Source organism: Amyelois transitella, chromosome Z (assembly GCF_032362555.1).
Source record: "Amyelois transitella isolate CPQ chromosome Z, ilAmyTran1.1, whole genome shotgun sequence".
Lineage (NCBI taxonomy): Eukaryota > Metazoa > Arthropoda > Insecta > Lepidoptera > Pyralidae > Amyelois > Amyelois transitella.
Genome location: NC_083535.1, coordinates 6340321 through 6357085, shown reverse-complemented (window position 1 = coordinate 6357085; position 16765 = coordinate 6340321). Strand labels below are relative to the sequence as shown.

At 35.7% G+C, this 16765-nt stretch overlaps 1 protein-coding gene across 2 annotated transcripts; it reads left to right on the top strand.

Annotated features, from left to right (window-relative positions):
- The first annotated feature begins 1349 nt into the window (after positions 1 to 1349).
- LOC106133894 (uncharacterized) lies at positions 1350 to 12914 on the top strand. 2 transcript variants are annotated; one of them, XM_013333747.2, is made up of 11 exons: positions 1350 to 1593; positions 4295 to 4421; positions 4672 to 4845; positions 5237 to 8475; positions 8600 to 8768; positions 8866 to 8937; positions 9574 to 9751; positions 9904 to 10141; positions 10505 to 11608; positions 11834 to 11998; positions 12439 to 12914. In XM_013333747.2, the coding sequence occupies exons 2-11, from the start codon at positions 4303 to 4305 to the stop codon at positions 12711 to 12713; spliced, it is 5733 nt and encodes a 1910-aa protein (XP_013189201.1). In that variant the 5' UTR covers positions 1350 to 1593; positions 4295 to 4302; the 3' UTR covers positions 12714 to 12914. The 2 variants fall into 2 exon arrangements, with proteins under 2 accessions (XP_013189201.1, XP_060809468.1); XM_060953485.1 differs by lacking the exon at positions 4672 to 4845.
- Positions 12915 to 16765: the final 3851 nt, after the last annotated feature.

The following is a 16765-nucleotide window of genomic DNA, read 5'->3' as shown; positions in this document are numbered from 1 at the left end:
ACTTGTAGCAACTGCAGTACGTTCCATCACTCTTTGAACATGGTTTGCGCTAAATACCTGGATTTTAGCAAGCTGAGCTTCATTTCGCATGAACTGATGCACATTATATACTATTTCCCTGCTCTGACCCCTCAAAGGTTTTCCTCTTTTAAGTAAAGACATTGTTTACAAAAATGTTTAGAATCTTTGCACTCAAGTGTACGTTAGAGCTCCGTAAGCCAGGCAAATACCGACTGCCGCGACGGCGTGGCGCTCCTGCGAACTCCAGACATTGCGCGTACGCAATTAGGCTGTAGCAGGAGCGATGATTCGATTCGATTCGACTCGACTCACCAAAGGGAAGTTCTTCCGCCAGGCTAGGTGTTATGCCTGGGGAACCGCGGCTCCAACGATGTTGTGTCGGAGGTTGTATATATAGCTCCAATCCGTGAAATCTTTTGAATTCGCGATTTGGGTTCTTCGCTGCTATTGGCTGAGCGCGTCAATTTCTTTGACAGTTGTGTGATTTGATGGTGTTGACGAGTGGCGTAAATATGTCGCTACAAGCGAATAGCGAACGGTTTTGATCCCGCGTTCAAATGGCGCACTATGATTGGCGCAGATATTTTCGCGCCATGACAAAAATTGATTTCTGCGCAGGTACATCGGTGTAACTTACTCGTATTAAAGTGGTAGTAATGTACTAGTGTTAGTGATAACGTTTTATGGAGATTACACACCAACGTTGACAAGGCATATCGTCATATCTTCGCCCTCTCATTCTTTCAGTTTAGTTAACCACCAAAGAAAGAAGGAGAAAGAAGAGAATGATAGAATTGAGATTCAAATAGTGACAGGTTGCAAGCTTATCGCCCATAAGAAGAATTTCAAAAAGCCTATCTCTTAGTTGCTGTGAAACAAAAAAAACCAAACAAAAATCAGTAATTATGCCTATTAAAATTATTACAAATATTAATGTTTCAACTTGAATATATGTTTCGTTTTTCTCCCCACCCACGCACATTTAATAGCTTGTCGTTCTGTGAACCAAACACCACCAAACTACCAAAGTTGCTGCAGGCTGCCTGCCAAGAAAATCGATAAACTATGTATACGTTCAGAAAATATGTACAGTACATGCATTTTCCTGAAATATTTTTTGGGTGCGGTCACGGTGCGGAAAAGTGAAACCCACGCGCTCAACCCGCAGATATTATTATATTAAATGTCCCAACCCTTCGCTCAACCATACATTACGTTCTTGGAAAAACCTCGAGCGCCCTCTACAAACTACACGCACTTCTTTTCAATCATGCATTATTTTATTTATTATCTGTGCTTCCTTTCCTTGTGACGTTGACGTCCCTTGTCCTTGTTCCTTCATTTTCTGTTGTTCCTGGTCCTGGGGTTGTGTATTTATGATAAAAAAAACGGCGCACCACCGGTACGCATAGCTCTGCGCTGCACTGGCAGGGAGCTAATGAATTATTGATCCGCCGCCGCCGCCGCCTCTACTCCCTCCCATGGAAATTGCACACTTGTGTCGTGATGTGTTATCAGCTAATAGTTTGCTATTGATTATTCGGAATTAAAACTATCGGATTCATCTTACAGGTGAGTGCTTTTTACGAAAAAGAAGCGCTCTGAAATCAATGGATTTTATGTTTTGTTAAATTAATAGATTCTTTGTTTTATGTATGTATATAAAACCAATATTTCGTGGTGCCATTTAATAAAACACAATTTACCTCATAAGTAGTGTGCTATTAAGTAATAAAATTCATTGTTACCTATTAATGTCTTCTAAAGTGGCTATTTATTTTTTTACTAAGCCTACACCTCTAGTTATGCAAAGTCAAAAGCATTAACACCTTACCTATTTTTAGTAATTAAATTATATCAATAAACAATTTTCTAATTGGAATTAAAAAAGTTTCAAGCTTCAAAACCTGTATCTAAATACTTAGCCTGTATTGTTGGTTATGTACACATACTAAATATAATCATAAGTTATGTGATTGACTTTATACTTTACTAGGTAAAATATTTCTCAGAGCAAGATAGTCACTCAAATCACTCTAAACCATCAGCCATTTTAGTAGGGCAACTTTATGGTTTGACCACCAATAATCTCTAAAAACCCTATCTTTTTTATTCAAAAAGTAATTAACTTGTTTTTGCCTGTGACTTTTTTGACCATAAAAGTTCAATGGTTATCTCAATTCATAAATGCTGACTCCCCTGTACTGCCCCTTAAAGGGTGGGAGAAAAAAATGTTATATACCTGTTTTATGTTAAGCCTAACACATCTAAGTAAACTAAATTCAAATTGGAGCAATAGTTTATACATATATAATGCAATAAATATATAAACAGTAAGACAGACAAAAGCAAACAATATCATTTTTAGCTTCTGTGGGTCTTGTCCAGATCCAACTTATTGATTTTTAAAGAGCACTTCTCAAGTTTCAACAAATGTCTATTATTACGGATTTATTCGACACCAATAAAAATTAATGTAAAAAAATAAACTTAAACACCTTAGCAGATTAAATTAGTTCTTTAAATAGTCATCACTGACAAAGTATTTGACTTTGTTGGATACTAAAAGAGTAAGCTAACTCCAATACTTGTCCAATCCAATAATTTCTATCCACCCTTCCCGCACCATGTGCCTAGTGGGTGTGGTTTTACTGAAATTTTCATTTAGTAAAATACATGATACTTATGAATTTCATACTACTAAAAGCCTTAATGCATGTGTAAATGATGGAGGACTTAAAATTAATTTAGCATTAAGTTAAAATTAACTAATTTACTTCTTCATAAGCTGGCTATTAGAATAAGGAAATATATTGACAAATACCTAACCAATGATATTCCACAAGGATTCACCAAAAATAGAAATACATAAATATCCCTCAATTAAATTTACATTTTGGAGTGCTACATCAAAATTTTAATTTTTCTTTGTCAACCTTTACAAAAACATCACACTGTAAGGATTTTTTTTGCCATTGGAATATGGAACCCTCAAAAGAAGTTCTGTATTTATTTATATGTAAAAATAAATAAATAAAATTGGGCCACAACCCAATACTCCTTTAAAATGGACAACTAGACAACTAGAGCTGTAATTTTTTTCATTGTTCTTAAAATTTTATGTGTATAACTGCAGGTATAATTATTTTTGTAGTGGTAATTGTTGAATTATAATGTGATGGCATGAATGAATGTGTCTAGCATAACAATAAATATTGTTGCTGCATGATGTCATTCATTATAATTATGTATTCAATGGAGCTGTGATTTTATACAGATACAACAGAGAAGTTGCGGCCTCACTGAGTTGCACTACCTATCATTTTACTGTGGTGTTGTCATAAAGTTTGTTATCCATGTCAAACACTACTTAAATTTTTTGTACATATTTGGAGACTCTTTACTAAGAGTTTTCTAACACACTAGAAGGCAATTTTAAATACTTAATAACAACTGAAAGATTATCAGCTGTAACTCTTACAAATATGAACGCCATCTCATCGCTTGCTTATCACACTAGGTTGCCTTGCAGGTCTTTAACGCGCACACTTGAAAATATCCTGTCTCGCTAAGACCCGAGAATGTGCTATCTTAAGATAAGTGCTTCAAACGATAATATATATGACGGTTGTAAGGAGTCTCGTGTGGCCCTCGAATTTCTTAGCGGAACATTAATAAAAGTTAGATTGTTGCTTCAAATAATTGAAAAAATAATGAAGCTTACTAAATATCCTTATTTAGTTTCAATTAGAGAATATTCTCAAGGTTAAGTTCATATGTATGTATATCTTATCACCATTACTTCTTGTGAGATTTTTGACTTGGGTTTTTATACAATGCCAACATGTACAAAAAGATTATTTTTTTAATTCATGCAAACTACTCCTTTCACCTGATTGTCAGATCTTTCTTTTTAACTCAAATCTCTTATGATAAAAAAGACAACAAAAGTAAAAAGATATGTAATGCAAAAAAAGGTTTCAAAATAAAATAGAGCTTTATTTAAAAGTATACTTTATATAAAGTAGGTTGTACCTACTAAAACTAAAAAACATCTAAAACATGGTTTATATTTTTACATTATACTTTAATTAATCATTCAAAAATATACATCAGCTTCATAAGTAAAGATCATCAGAATCTGGAAAATGGTATTTTGGCATAAAAATATGAGTATATAGTCATTTCCCCTCTCGCGTTTCCCTCACTCAGATTAGAGCCTTAAAAAGAATTGATAACCACAAGTTTTCACGGATTTTTGTGTTAACTTTAGAATGCTTGATGCCGGGTGGGCGTTCCAGGGTTAAGCCGACGCCGGCGAATTACCCTCCATCTGCCTCTGATGAAGTGTCTCATCTGGAGCTGCATCTGCAACAGCAGCTCCAAGAGGATATTGCTAGGTATTTATTACTATATTATTAAGGTATTTAATACTATTAATGCTTCGTAATTATTAATACAAAGGTGGTACAAGACGTGTATCTCGACATGTAGTGCGATATATCTGGCGTAAGATGGTCGATGTAAAGAATACTATATTTTATATCTTGTGTTCCGTTACTTTAATTTTAACTTACCTAAACTTATCGACCAATCTTGCTTTAACCTCGCCAAACATTTTTCCATTCATATTTCAACTCATTGTTACAGAATTTTCGATGAATCCATTTATTCTGATGTAGAAGTGATTTGTGGAAAACTAAAAATACTAACCCATTCATGTATACTCAAAACTCGGACGAAAAACTTTTATCGTAAGCTTCAGACTATATTGCATCTGAACATTGAACGCAGTACCTTTGAAGAAATTTATTCATTCATAAGGTATGGCGATATTTTCATTAACTTAATAAATAAAACCTATGTAGCTTATATTGACTTTAAACTTAATTCGGAAGTATGAAGTGTGCACTTGAATCTGTTATTTATGTATTGACTAACTGTAGATTTTTATATCAAGGTGCAAGCTAATGTCTTTTGTAGTGGTTATAACCATTGGTTATAATATTTCTTCAAAAATTTTATGGATTCATCTATTTCACCAATTTGTAATGAAATTCCAATGAAATACCTAGTAATAAAGGAGTAGGTTTTATGTTAATAGCTAGTTTCTGAAATAAATATCGCGAGAATAAGATATCGCTTAAAAACCTCATAAGTTATTTCCATAAATAATATAGATGGCAGTAATGACAATTCCTGTGTTTTATTTCAGCGACGTTTATACTGAGTGCAACATAAACCATCAAGAAAATGAAATTATTGCATATCTAAATAAAATTTTTGGGAAGAACAAGCCCCGACATTCTTCTTCTTGGAATTCCAAAGAAGAAGTAGACGATCAAGACGTATTTCTTACACCTAAATGTGTTAGTCCATATGCAGATAAAACTTTAAAATCTCTTACTTCTAGTCCAAGTACGGAATTAAATAAGGAATATTACGCTTTGGTTCCCATTGACAGTAGCGGTAATATACTTGATAAAGAACTTAAAGAACAAGATCTACTGTTTAACGCATTTAACTCTATTATTAAATCACAGGCACCTGATCTTTATAAAAGTCAAAAGTCCGTTAAGCCTACTACTCTATATTTGAACATAGACACAAATAAATTAGTGAAAAATTCGACTAGTTGCGAAAGTTTGAACGATAATTGTCTAAGTAATATAACAAAAGAAGAAAATAAGAAAAGATCTCAGGTTATCATTAAAAAATACACAGACGATACAGAATTGTCATATACTGAATATTGTAACAAAGTTATCAGAAATACTGAAAGTATATCCGATAAAGCTCCGGATTCTACTTATTCACCTGATAGTTTAATAGCAGATGATCCAAGTTCATCTTCGGATTATTTGTCAGCTGCTTATGCCTGTTCTCCAGTAGCAAATTCATCAGCCTGCACTTTTCACTTAAATGTTGGTGATAGTATTACAAAAATGGAAAATATATTCACTTCTTCAGATTCGGGGTTAGAAAATACTGGTTTACTGGAAAGCATTAATAGTCATAAAGATATCACTTTGACCGATTTGTCATTGAATGAAAGCACTCTTCACGATTTGACCACTGATGACGCAAGTAATTCACATGATTCCATGTCCGTGAGTAGTTCTATGGAAAAACGCAAATTCGTATCAGGGGGAGATCAATCAGCTATGAATTCATCAGAAAGCAATCCTAATTGCGAGAATATAGACTCCACCCAAAAATACAAAGATTCTAAATCATCAAAAGAAGAAAAACAACGTCAGAATGAGGAAATAGTGATAATGGAATCATCATCACTATCTTCAGAAACTGGGTCATGGGAGTCTGTGTTTCCTCCCAAAGCAGCTGAAAAAGATATTTGTAAGAAATTAATAAATCATGAACAAGAATTTACAAAACAAGATTCATCTATTGAAGCGAGCAATTTAAGACAGTTTGATGATACCTCCGGTCAAAGTAAGCCAAATGATTTTAATGAATCTTTTGGTACAAGTTTGGTACATAAATCTCCGTTCAAGAAAACATCATGTTTTATTGATGCTACATTGTTAATAGACGAAGAGGATCACACCATCAACATGAAATTAAATAAAGATTTCGCAGCAGAAACAGTAAATGCTCCAAGTCAACCTGTACCCATTTGCTCAAATAAGCTCGACTTAAGTCCAAACGATTGGTCTGAGAGTAATGACAATGAGGATTCGCTAGAACAAACGGACAATAAAGAGACAAATCACAAAGATTTATCACCTACAATATTTGATATGACACCTGTAACCGAAGATTCATTAATTTCAGATGCTTTTGAAAAAGTAGCTCAAGTAGACAGCTTTGAAAATAAAAAAGAGCCACAAACCTCAGCCGAAAAAGACATCTGTCCGTTACCCAACACACCACATAATTCTCTTCGAGTATTAACACCCAAGTGTAATGATTCTACAGAAAACTGTGAAGGGCCATTGTCTGATACTTTAAAAAACGAATGCATAAATGCTAAAGTTATAAAACAAACACATGATTCCTCTCCTATTGTTTCTGGAGGAGCATCAATTAAAGATCATTTACCACAAATAAGTACTTATAGTCCTATAACACGCAGAAAGTTGGAAAATGTTCCGATAGTATCTGGAGCCTATATCCCAAATTTAGACCGTTGCCAAAGCCAGTCTCCAAAACCGTCTAGTTCTGCCGCTTGGGTTATTGATGTGTCAAAACATACTAAAAATGATCATAAAACTCAAAAGGATGAATCTGGAATAAAATTAAATGATTATTCTAATAATTTGAATGGTGATAATTGTAACAGAAGTAGAAGTTCTGTCGATTCAGATGGCAGTGAAAAATCATCACAAAAATTTTATATAGATTTCTCTGACATGCCAACGTCTACATCGGCTGCTAAACAAAACGTGGAAACTTCTGCTGAGAAGAAATATATATTCTCAATGTTTATAGACTTGGGAGATAAAACAGGAGTTAAAGAAATGCCTGCTCGCTTAGGTTCCTCTGCAAAGAAAAGTAATGTAATCGAATCAAAAAATGTTTTTAAAAATGAGAGTTGCTCCAAGACCAATGGATTACCTAATTTAGAAACTCACAATTCTTTTGTTCCTCAAATTGACAACAGCGATGAACGTGATTTCGAAAAGTATGAATGTTTGTGCGAGGATCCCAAAATCAGTATTACAGAAATAATATCTGCACCAAAAAACATTTTAGCGAATTTGCCTAAAAATAACACGGTCGAAAAATCTGACTTGAGTGATACGTGTTTTAAAGTCACAGAAAATAAAAGTAAAGGAGAAAATACAATTGAACAAAATATTGAACAACAGACCAGTTCGATAGCTAATATGTCCATAGATGCAGAGCCATCCGCTGACTGTTCGACCGATCACGGTCACCCATCTACTCGGGACTCAAATTTTGATGAACAAAATGATTGGAATGAAGCTGGAGCTTCGGGATTGAGTTACGATGCACCCGGCCGCTACTCTGCGGCTTCCACTATTCGTGAAGAATCTATAACTGACGTAGAATCGACAAATGAAATGGAGTCAGGAGATTTCTTTCATGGAGAAATGCCACCAGTTGTTCCCGAACCTTTTGTGAAGTTATCAGACTTGGATAAGCCTCTCAATAAACCTTACAAGGGCAAGGGTAAGGCGATCGATAGAAGAATGACAAGATCTATTCCAGAGAATAATTGGTGTGGTCAAAATCAAAACGCTGCTCCAATATCCATGGACGTCATTAGTTCGTTTCATTCAGAAAATGCTCTGAGTTTAAATAGATTGTTTCCACATTTACAAAACGAAATTAGCCGAAGTATGCCGGGGTCGTTATCCAGTAGGACGCGGTCCCCAATGCGGCCAGGTCCCGCTGATGGAGAGGACCAGGCGTCTGATGGCTCTGAACTTAGCAGTATGCAGAGCAGCGCTTGCCGATCTGCTGTTGGTAAGAATAGTTTTTGTTCATATTTGGCACTTACTATATGTACTATCAATTTAATAACTTTTAAAGATATATATATCTATATCGTGTAAAATTAAATTAATGTTTTATTATTTACCTATTTTAGGAAATAGTACACCTGAAGATACAGGATTAACTTCAAGCATTATAAATCAATGTCAATCTCGTCTTGGGCAAGATTTGCTGCGTATGTTTTTGGAAGAAATAGCTCCCGACGTCATCGTTGAAGTATCAGGAAGACGTATAAAAGCACATAAATGCATTTTATCTTCACGGTAAAACGAATTATTGTAATATTAAAATTTAATTGAATAGGTTACAATAAAAAAAAGAAAAAATATAATATATATATTGTTTTTTTTTTTCTTGCAGGTGTCAATATTTTGCTGGCATTTTGAGCGGTGGTTGGGTAGAAAGTGCAGGCAACGTTATTCCACTTCCACCGTAAGTGATATAATTATTGAAGAAATGCTGAACGAATTCAAAAAAAAAAAAGATATTTCCAATATTGTTTTGAACAATCCCTACAAATATATTTAAAAAATATCGTCTTACGGTATCCAATATTTTTTACCACTTTCTAATTTCCAATCACTGTTCCATTTGTTTTTGACAGATGTCGTTAAAATAACGTTCTCCGTAAATAATAAATATTCAGATAATAAAACATTTAGGTATCTTCCATTACTGTTACCCATGAAAATTTATAAAGAAATTTTATAATTTTTAAATAGATAAAAAGTTCTTAGACTGTGTAATTGATCTTTGTAAGAAATCGCATCGATACCTTTTTTGTACAACACTTACTGTGAAAATGGTTAGACAGGGGTATATAAGAGTTCAATAAATGTTACTGTGTTGCGGCGCGATCTTCGCTTTACGCTTTACAAACGGACGTTTGAATTTCGCGCTGTTACCGCGAATGATATTTTTTTGTTATTCAACTACCCGTAAGTGTGGATCCCGGCACCAATATAATAAGAATAGTATATTAGATATAGTATATTAGTTATAGATATAGTATATCGTAAAAGGCGACTAAGGGATAGGCTTATTAACTTGAGATTTATTTGTCCATAGGTTTGCATACAATGTGGTGCATTTTGCTATGTGCCACATATATTCAGGCACATCTGCTATTCCGGAGTCCGTGAGCATTGTAGAACTAGCCACGTTGGCGGATATGTTGGGCTTGGAGGGATTGAAGGAAGCTATTATGTTCTCTTTGAAGTCGAAATATTGTCACCATTTCCATAGGGTAAGTGAGTTTGACAATTTTTTTTGATAATTGTTTTTCCATGTTACCAAAGTAAATATATGAAGATTCTAAAGTGTCGAGAACCACACGGCATTTGTATTAAAACTTCATGAAAATACTTGTTCAAATGATCATAGCAGTATGTGTTTCAGCCGTGTCACGTCTGCATCGCTGGAGTGCTGGAATGTTTCCCCCTTTCATCGCTGTGTGGTCTCGACGACTTGTACCACAAATGTCTACGTTGGATCACCAAGTATTTCCCTAAAGTGTGGCCAACTCGCGCGTTCGCCACTCTGCCAGCGGACCTTCATGACCGGTGCTTCCAGCAGCATGTTGTCAATATGACTGTGGAAAACGTTGCAGATACTGTGTTTGGTTGCGGGCTTGCAAGTAAGTTGTGACTTAATTTACTAAAAGATTATTTGTTGATTATTCTTACCGCTGAGCCAAGAACCTTATGTACAAACTAGCTGTGCCCCGCGACTTTGTTCGCCGTAAAACAAAATCAGTGTAATAACATAGTTCACTGAGAATCTCAAAGTTGACTCCCAGTATTGTCCCCTTAGAAGGGTGAGGGGAGAAATGTTTGTTTATTTACCTTTTATGTCGGATCAAGCCTAAAACACCTAAGAAATCTGCTTCTGTTAGTCTTATGTGTCGAGTTTTAAGTATAATTTTTCAAGTTTTCAACATCGTTCGGTTACAATTTATACTTATGAAGATTAATGTTTAATTAATGTCACTATGTTGTAGTGATGATGCTCCAGGCGAACGTTCGCGGAACGGATAACGTGGAAGTGATGTGTCGGCGTCTGATCAATGCGTCCGCGCAGTTCGCCGCCTCTCGCCTCGAAGCCGTACTCCGCTCCATGGAGCCGCTGCCTTTAGATGCGCCGCCTCCCGCTCTACGCGCCCTCGACGAATTCGTAGAAGCTGCTCTCAACCGAGCTCCCATAGAAGAAGTCTGTCGGGGCTACGCATACCTTGAAAGCGTAGTCAGAGAAATACAGATGCAACAACTTGCCAAACCCGACTTGATATCTAATGGCTACCAAAACACAGCCCTCACCGGAGACGAGAGCTTCGTCCACGCGCGTGCGAACGTATGGAAGCTGAAGTGCCAATACTTACTTGTGGATGATGCGTTACGCGTCGTCAACACGCAGGCGTTCCGCGATTTACCGCTGGCTCTGCAGCAGAAATTGCGCAAATTGGGATGCGTCGCATCGCCTATGCAACCTCGTAGGTGTCCCAATCTACGCCATAGTCGGCCACCACCCTCGCTTAACTCTCACAATGCTGAAATCGAACGTATGAGAGCTTGCTTCGTCCCTTATTCGCAGAGACCTTCTACCTCTTTTAACGTACAGGATTCATTGCGCGGTCACGTCGAGCTGCGAGACCGGAACAAATCCAACAAAGTTCCCAAGGTTAAAACTACGAAGGCCCAAGAAGAACGCGCCAAGTTCAATATGGCAAAGAATGCTCAACCTCAATGCAGTACTAGTTCCAGATCAACCAAAATGTTTGAGAATGCGAAGCCTAGATACTTAGAGCCCAAAGCAGTGAAGCAGCCAGAGAAAAAGATGGCGGCTCAGGGGAAGTTGATGCCTAAAATGATGTCGTCGAGTGAGTCTTCGCGTAATTCGAGTCCGATACATACGCATGGCATGCGAGGCTCGCGAACAAAGTCCAGACAATTGGACAGGAAGGGGCACGCGATGTCGCAGGATAGCTTGGCTACTAATTCAAGACCTCGAACGGCCGAACCTTCCACGGATTCCCTCAGCGAATCGCAAAACAGTAACAAATACGCTACCTTCACTAAAGCCAAACATACCAAGGCTAGCAACGATTGTGAGTATAATGATACCTTTGCTTTGATACCTTAAAATAACAGGAAATTTACGTTAAACCTTAGCATTGTTCATAAACATATAAAGTTTATTATATTTAATTTATACTTAGTACAGTTCGGCTTAACTTGAACGATTACTGTTAGACAATGCTGTGTTTTATAAATTGTTATGGCATAATAAATGAATTATAATAAAAGATTTTTTTTTTAATGTTCTGTTGCAGCGGCTGCCCAGCTGTCGTCATCCGTATCATCCCGCAGCCAGCACTCTGTCTACAGCAAGTCTAGAACAAAGATCCCGGTTTCTCTCACGATGAGCAAAACCAAACAGCCAGTGCACACTGGTAGTAACAGTATCAGCGATATTTCGAAGAGGAATATCAGCGGAGGTAAATTTATTTATAGATCCCACTAGAATACTTTGACTTTAATAACTGACACGTTGCAAAATACTCGTATTTTTCGTTAATACAAATGTAAATTTATAAGGCAAACTTCAAATGGACTGTCGTGTATCAATGCCGTTATTGAACGATTAGCATACCTCACCATCGCTTATAACAAAGACTAGCTTTTACCTGCAGCTTCGCCCGCGTTAATTTACTGCCACCTACAAAATAATACGAATTATATAATTTTTACCGGGATATAATTCTCCAGACTTCAATTTGTATACGCAATATTTCAAGAAGATTACAACAGTAGCGTGAGGGTAAAACAAACAAATTTACTTTCGCATTTATAATATTAGTAAGGATTTTGCATGCGATGTGCGACCTGGTTATTACCTGCAAGGATAAAATAAATTGTCGCTTAAAATTTATTTTAGGCGGTGGGCCCTCGGCATTGACTCAACCTTCGCGCAGCAAGGGAGAACGCAAAGTCCCCGGCTCCTTGATGATGGCGACCAAGTCCAGCTCGGCCAAAATGGTCCAGAAAACTGCCGCCAAGGAGAAACCCACGAAGACAACCAGCAAACAGAGCAAGCCATCCAGCAGCCGCCAAAATAACGAAACTTCAGATATACCGGTAATGGGACGTTCGGGAACCTTCCTGAAGGATGAACCCACCTTCGAGCATAACAACTTTGATATAGACAACTAAACACATAACTTTCTAGTCGAGCACATTTAGTGATTTTTATTTTTAAGTATCTTAAAAGTTAAAATTACTTCATGCGCTTTAAACCTTTCTCCTTCAATACAGAGTTTGCGGCTTTAAAATACTGGATGCCAAAATGACAAAAAAAAAAAACATTTTGTTACAATTTTTAACTCAATCCTTCTCAACTTGAATTTATTTGTACCTATTATGTTTGAACTATCGATATAATCAAAGACCGCAGTGTGCTTAGCGTAGGCGGTTTTTGATTAGAGTTTGGCGACGGGTTAGTCTTATAAGATCCACGATACAACAAAACGTTCAGCTTCTGAACTACTGAATTCTATAACCTTTTAACAGAGAAACTTAGTTTCATCATAAGGTTACCATTCAATTATGATCGCTACATCGACATGTGTGGACTCAGTAGTAAAACTAGTTGTAATTTGTTGCTATCACAGAATTGACTTAGTTCACTTTACCTAAGTATGACTGGAGAACTTCATACCGTACTGTCGTATTGACAATTGTCAAAGTAAAAGTGAAGTAAGCCAATGACTGGCCCAACGCATTGCGACAACGTCAGTAACACGCGGGCGCGCGAGGGCGAGATATTAATCCGTTTATTATGGTATCCTATCCCAAACCATGTTCTACTCACCCCTCCCCACTTATACCTGCTACTCAGGAACTTTGATAAGGCATATGTTTACCAAGGGAAAAAGATAAGTCATCTTTATATCCATAGAAACAGTTCTATGTCGACAGTTTTATGGTCATTCGCATTATCGTGGTTCGTGAATAGCCCTCACCGATCGCCCAGCGAGCGTTTGTCGCGCAATCTGAGGCGCCTCCTGAGGCGAAAAAAGCAGGATAGGTTTAAAACACTAGTTATTGATTCAATTCTTGGTGGTATTGATGTTGTCTGGATTCAAGTACGTAAGTATATTTAATCTTTGTGACTTATTATGTATCTTTATTAGTGATAATGTTATAGAAACTTAGACACATGATTAAAAATCTGTGTGATAAGTCGTAAGTCTTGTCGGTCTAAAGTGGAGGGAGAAGCTGGGTGCTGAGGAATTGGGTTTCACGAAGAATGTACAATTGGTAAAAATTTGCGGTAAATATGCATTTAATATTCCAGAGTAAATATTTTATTTATACCTTAAATTGTAGAAATGATTCCACGGCATAATATTTAATTGCGAAATATGTTTAATTAATTAATAGATAGGTTCCCAAATGTAACATTGATGATGGATTAATTTTTTTAATTTATTTAATCCATTGTTAATGTATTTAAATTAATTAGATAGATAAATAGGGTTTCTTTTGATTAAGAACTCCATTTATTTATTGTTTATAAAAATTGCACATTTTACGAATAGTACATTTGGCGGCAAACCCGTAGGGTATTTTTGTATGTGTTGGCTGTATCCGGCGGGAGGTTAGTACGTATACTGTTAGGTACTTGTAGTATTAAGGTAGATGGCCGCTGTAGTCCTACTTAATTTCAATTCGGTACTATTTTGCTTTTTATGCTAAATAAGCTTTGTATGGAACTGACCGAATTGTCTTGAAAGGATGCGGATTTGCAATCAAAAATGTGGACGAAACTTTTCTAAAATTGCTTAAATTTTTTATACGAAAAGTTACTTTGCAAAAATTTGAATAAACCCCAGTAAAAATACGCTGAAAATATGGAACTCATTAAGCTTTAAGTCATGTATATTTTTATAAATTAGATTCTTTCTATTTATTATTTTTAAGCAAGTGTCAAATTATTTTTAATTTGATTAATCAAACGATTGTAAGTTTAAATTATAATAATTTTGCTCGTGCATGATCTTATAAAAAGATTTTATTTTTATTATTTTTCCTTGAATGTTTCTAGTAGCCCGTTCAATACTCCGTAATCCATGGTCCTCTTTCAGGCATTTTTCTTTTCAGTTTGACCAGTCTTTCGTTTTACACTCACAAACATAATCTTCTCTGGTGACGTCATGTTTTCGATCATTTCTCTTTCGGTGACCGACGTAGGCCGCATGGCCTTGAGAAACATTGAAGGTTTGTTCAGAGCTTGGCTGTTTCAGAGATAGCCATTGGTGGTAAGGATGAAAGAGCGGGTGAAAGCTAGCTCTTTATTATCCCTGTAATGGCCAATTTTGAAGCGACACAAGCCAGAGGAGATTAAAAAATTAATGGGGGGTCCCCCATAAATTTTTTAGAACTAAGTTCTTGCATCTAACATATTCAAATATCTGACAAGCACATTCTGGCTTGTGTCGCTTCAAATTGGCCATGATAGGGTTAATAAAGAGCTAGCTATCACCCGCTCTTTCATCCTTACCACCAATGGAACAATTCATCGTGCATTATTTTGCTGAAGAAGCCTTGACGTCACAATGAATGATAAATTTTGTGGTCAGTAATTCTATTTTTATTTTCTTCCTATTTCCACTACTGAGGCTTTAGGTAAATGTTTACTCATGTAGGTAAATTATCATTCGTATTCTCAGTGGATAGATACGAAAACATTATCTGATCTAAACATTTTAATAATCAACGTCTAGATGTTATGTACTTACGCATGCTACCATATGTAAAACCTACTAATTATTTTTGTTAGTTTTATTATTGTTAAGTATTTTTTTTTATTTACAGCATTTAATTTTAATGCATTAAATTAATTAGCAATATCATAATTATAGTTTTCAATATGATCTCAATGATGCACAGTATTTATTATTTTCTGGTTCGCATCAGCCATTTTTCTTAGTTAATACTTTAACTTTATAGGCCGGTGATTGGTTGTCAGGAACCCGACAAATAGAGAACTTCATCACTTTAAGAATTTATCTTTAATTAAGTACATGAAATACTGTGTTGATACTGTTCCGTTTTTGACATTAATATTTTTTTTTGGACTGCTTTATTTGGAATATTCAAGGCAAACAAATTTTTTTCTAGATCATCAGATCTCTCTAACGATACTCTATATCTAATGGAGGGTTTAACCTAACGGCCAATAATCGGTATATATTTAAGATTATGTATTTTTATGATATGTATTATTTTAAGATAAGATTTAATGAAATTTATTTTTATATCAATGTTGATATTATTTTTTAAAATGTTTTATAATGTAATTTGACCATTATATTTGAGTTATACCCTGTTTAATATTTTTGAAACCCAAGATAATATTTGTCACGTGTTACAATGTCTATATGCAATATATTAACAATTTCATCAATGACCGTAATGTTTGTTTTATTTAATCACTAGAGAACTTTCGGAATTTCCTTATACAAAACAGCGACCAACTCAATTGGGACCAGTAGGTTAGATAGAAACTATGGTTAAAATATAAGAACCCACTTATAGGTATGAGTGTGAATCCAACGGGAGGTAACCCTTGGTAGTAGGTATTGATGTTTCTCTTCCTGTGTAAAATAGTGTAAGGAGGTAACAGCAACTATCCCGATCACTAAAATCTGAACTTTTTTGGGTTACAATAAAAATGATAAGAGCGATCAGATTAATATCCTGCCAAGGCACGATTCAGATCTTCACTTTTACGGTGATGGAAATCATTGTAAGAAAACCTGCACGTCCCAGCGTCTGTTGCTTGCTTATAAAAAATAATTGTCTTCTCACTCTTTACATATATCCTTAAAATTTTGACAGTGAACTAAGGGCGTAAAAAGAGGACAAAATGTCATAATGATATCATTTTATAGAGATTTGGTTTACCTTTGAAATTGAACTGAGGGCATTTATGAGGCAAAGCGCTATAAAATCCTCTATGGACTGACTTTCCATAGGGAGGGTGTAGATAGAGGTCAAACCGCCAGAATATCGTTCCTAAAGAAAATTTGTTCTCTCACTCTCGGCTAGCTATAAAATCCTCCACGGACTCCCCCAGGAGATGACAGGAAAATTAAAAGGACCAAAGATAATTTTTAATAAAAATTTGTCTCAAACCTAGTCAATATGAAGTTAATTGTAAAGTCAAATTTTTTCATGCACTTTCCATAAAAGCAGGTAAG

Bases quoted from the DNA above. Each gene is read 5' to 3' on its own strand.
- LOC106133894 (XM_013333747.2), top strand. From the start codon at position 4,303: ATGCCGGGTGGGCGTTCCAGGGTTAAGCCGACGCCGGCGAATTACCCT. The intron at 8,476-8,599 runs GTAAGAATAGTT...TACCTATTTTAG, and splicing joins CGCTTGCCGATCTGCTGTTG to GAAATAGTACACCTGAAGAT. The intron at 10,142-10,504 runs GTAAGTTGTGAC...ACTATGTTGTAG, and splicing joins GTTTGGTTGCGGGCTTGCAA to TGATGATGCTCCAGGCGAAC.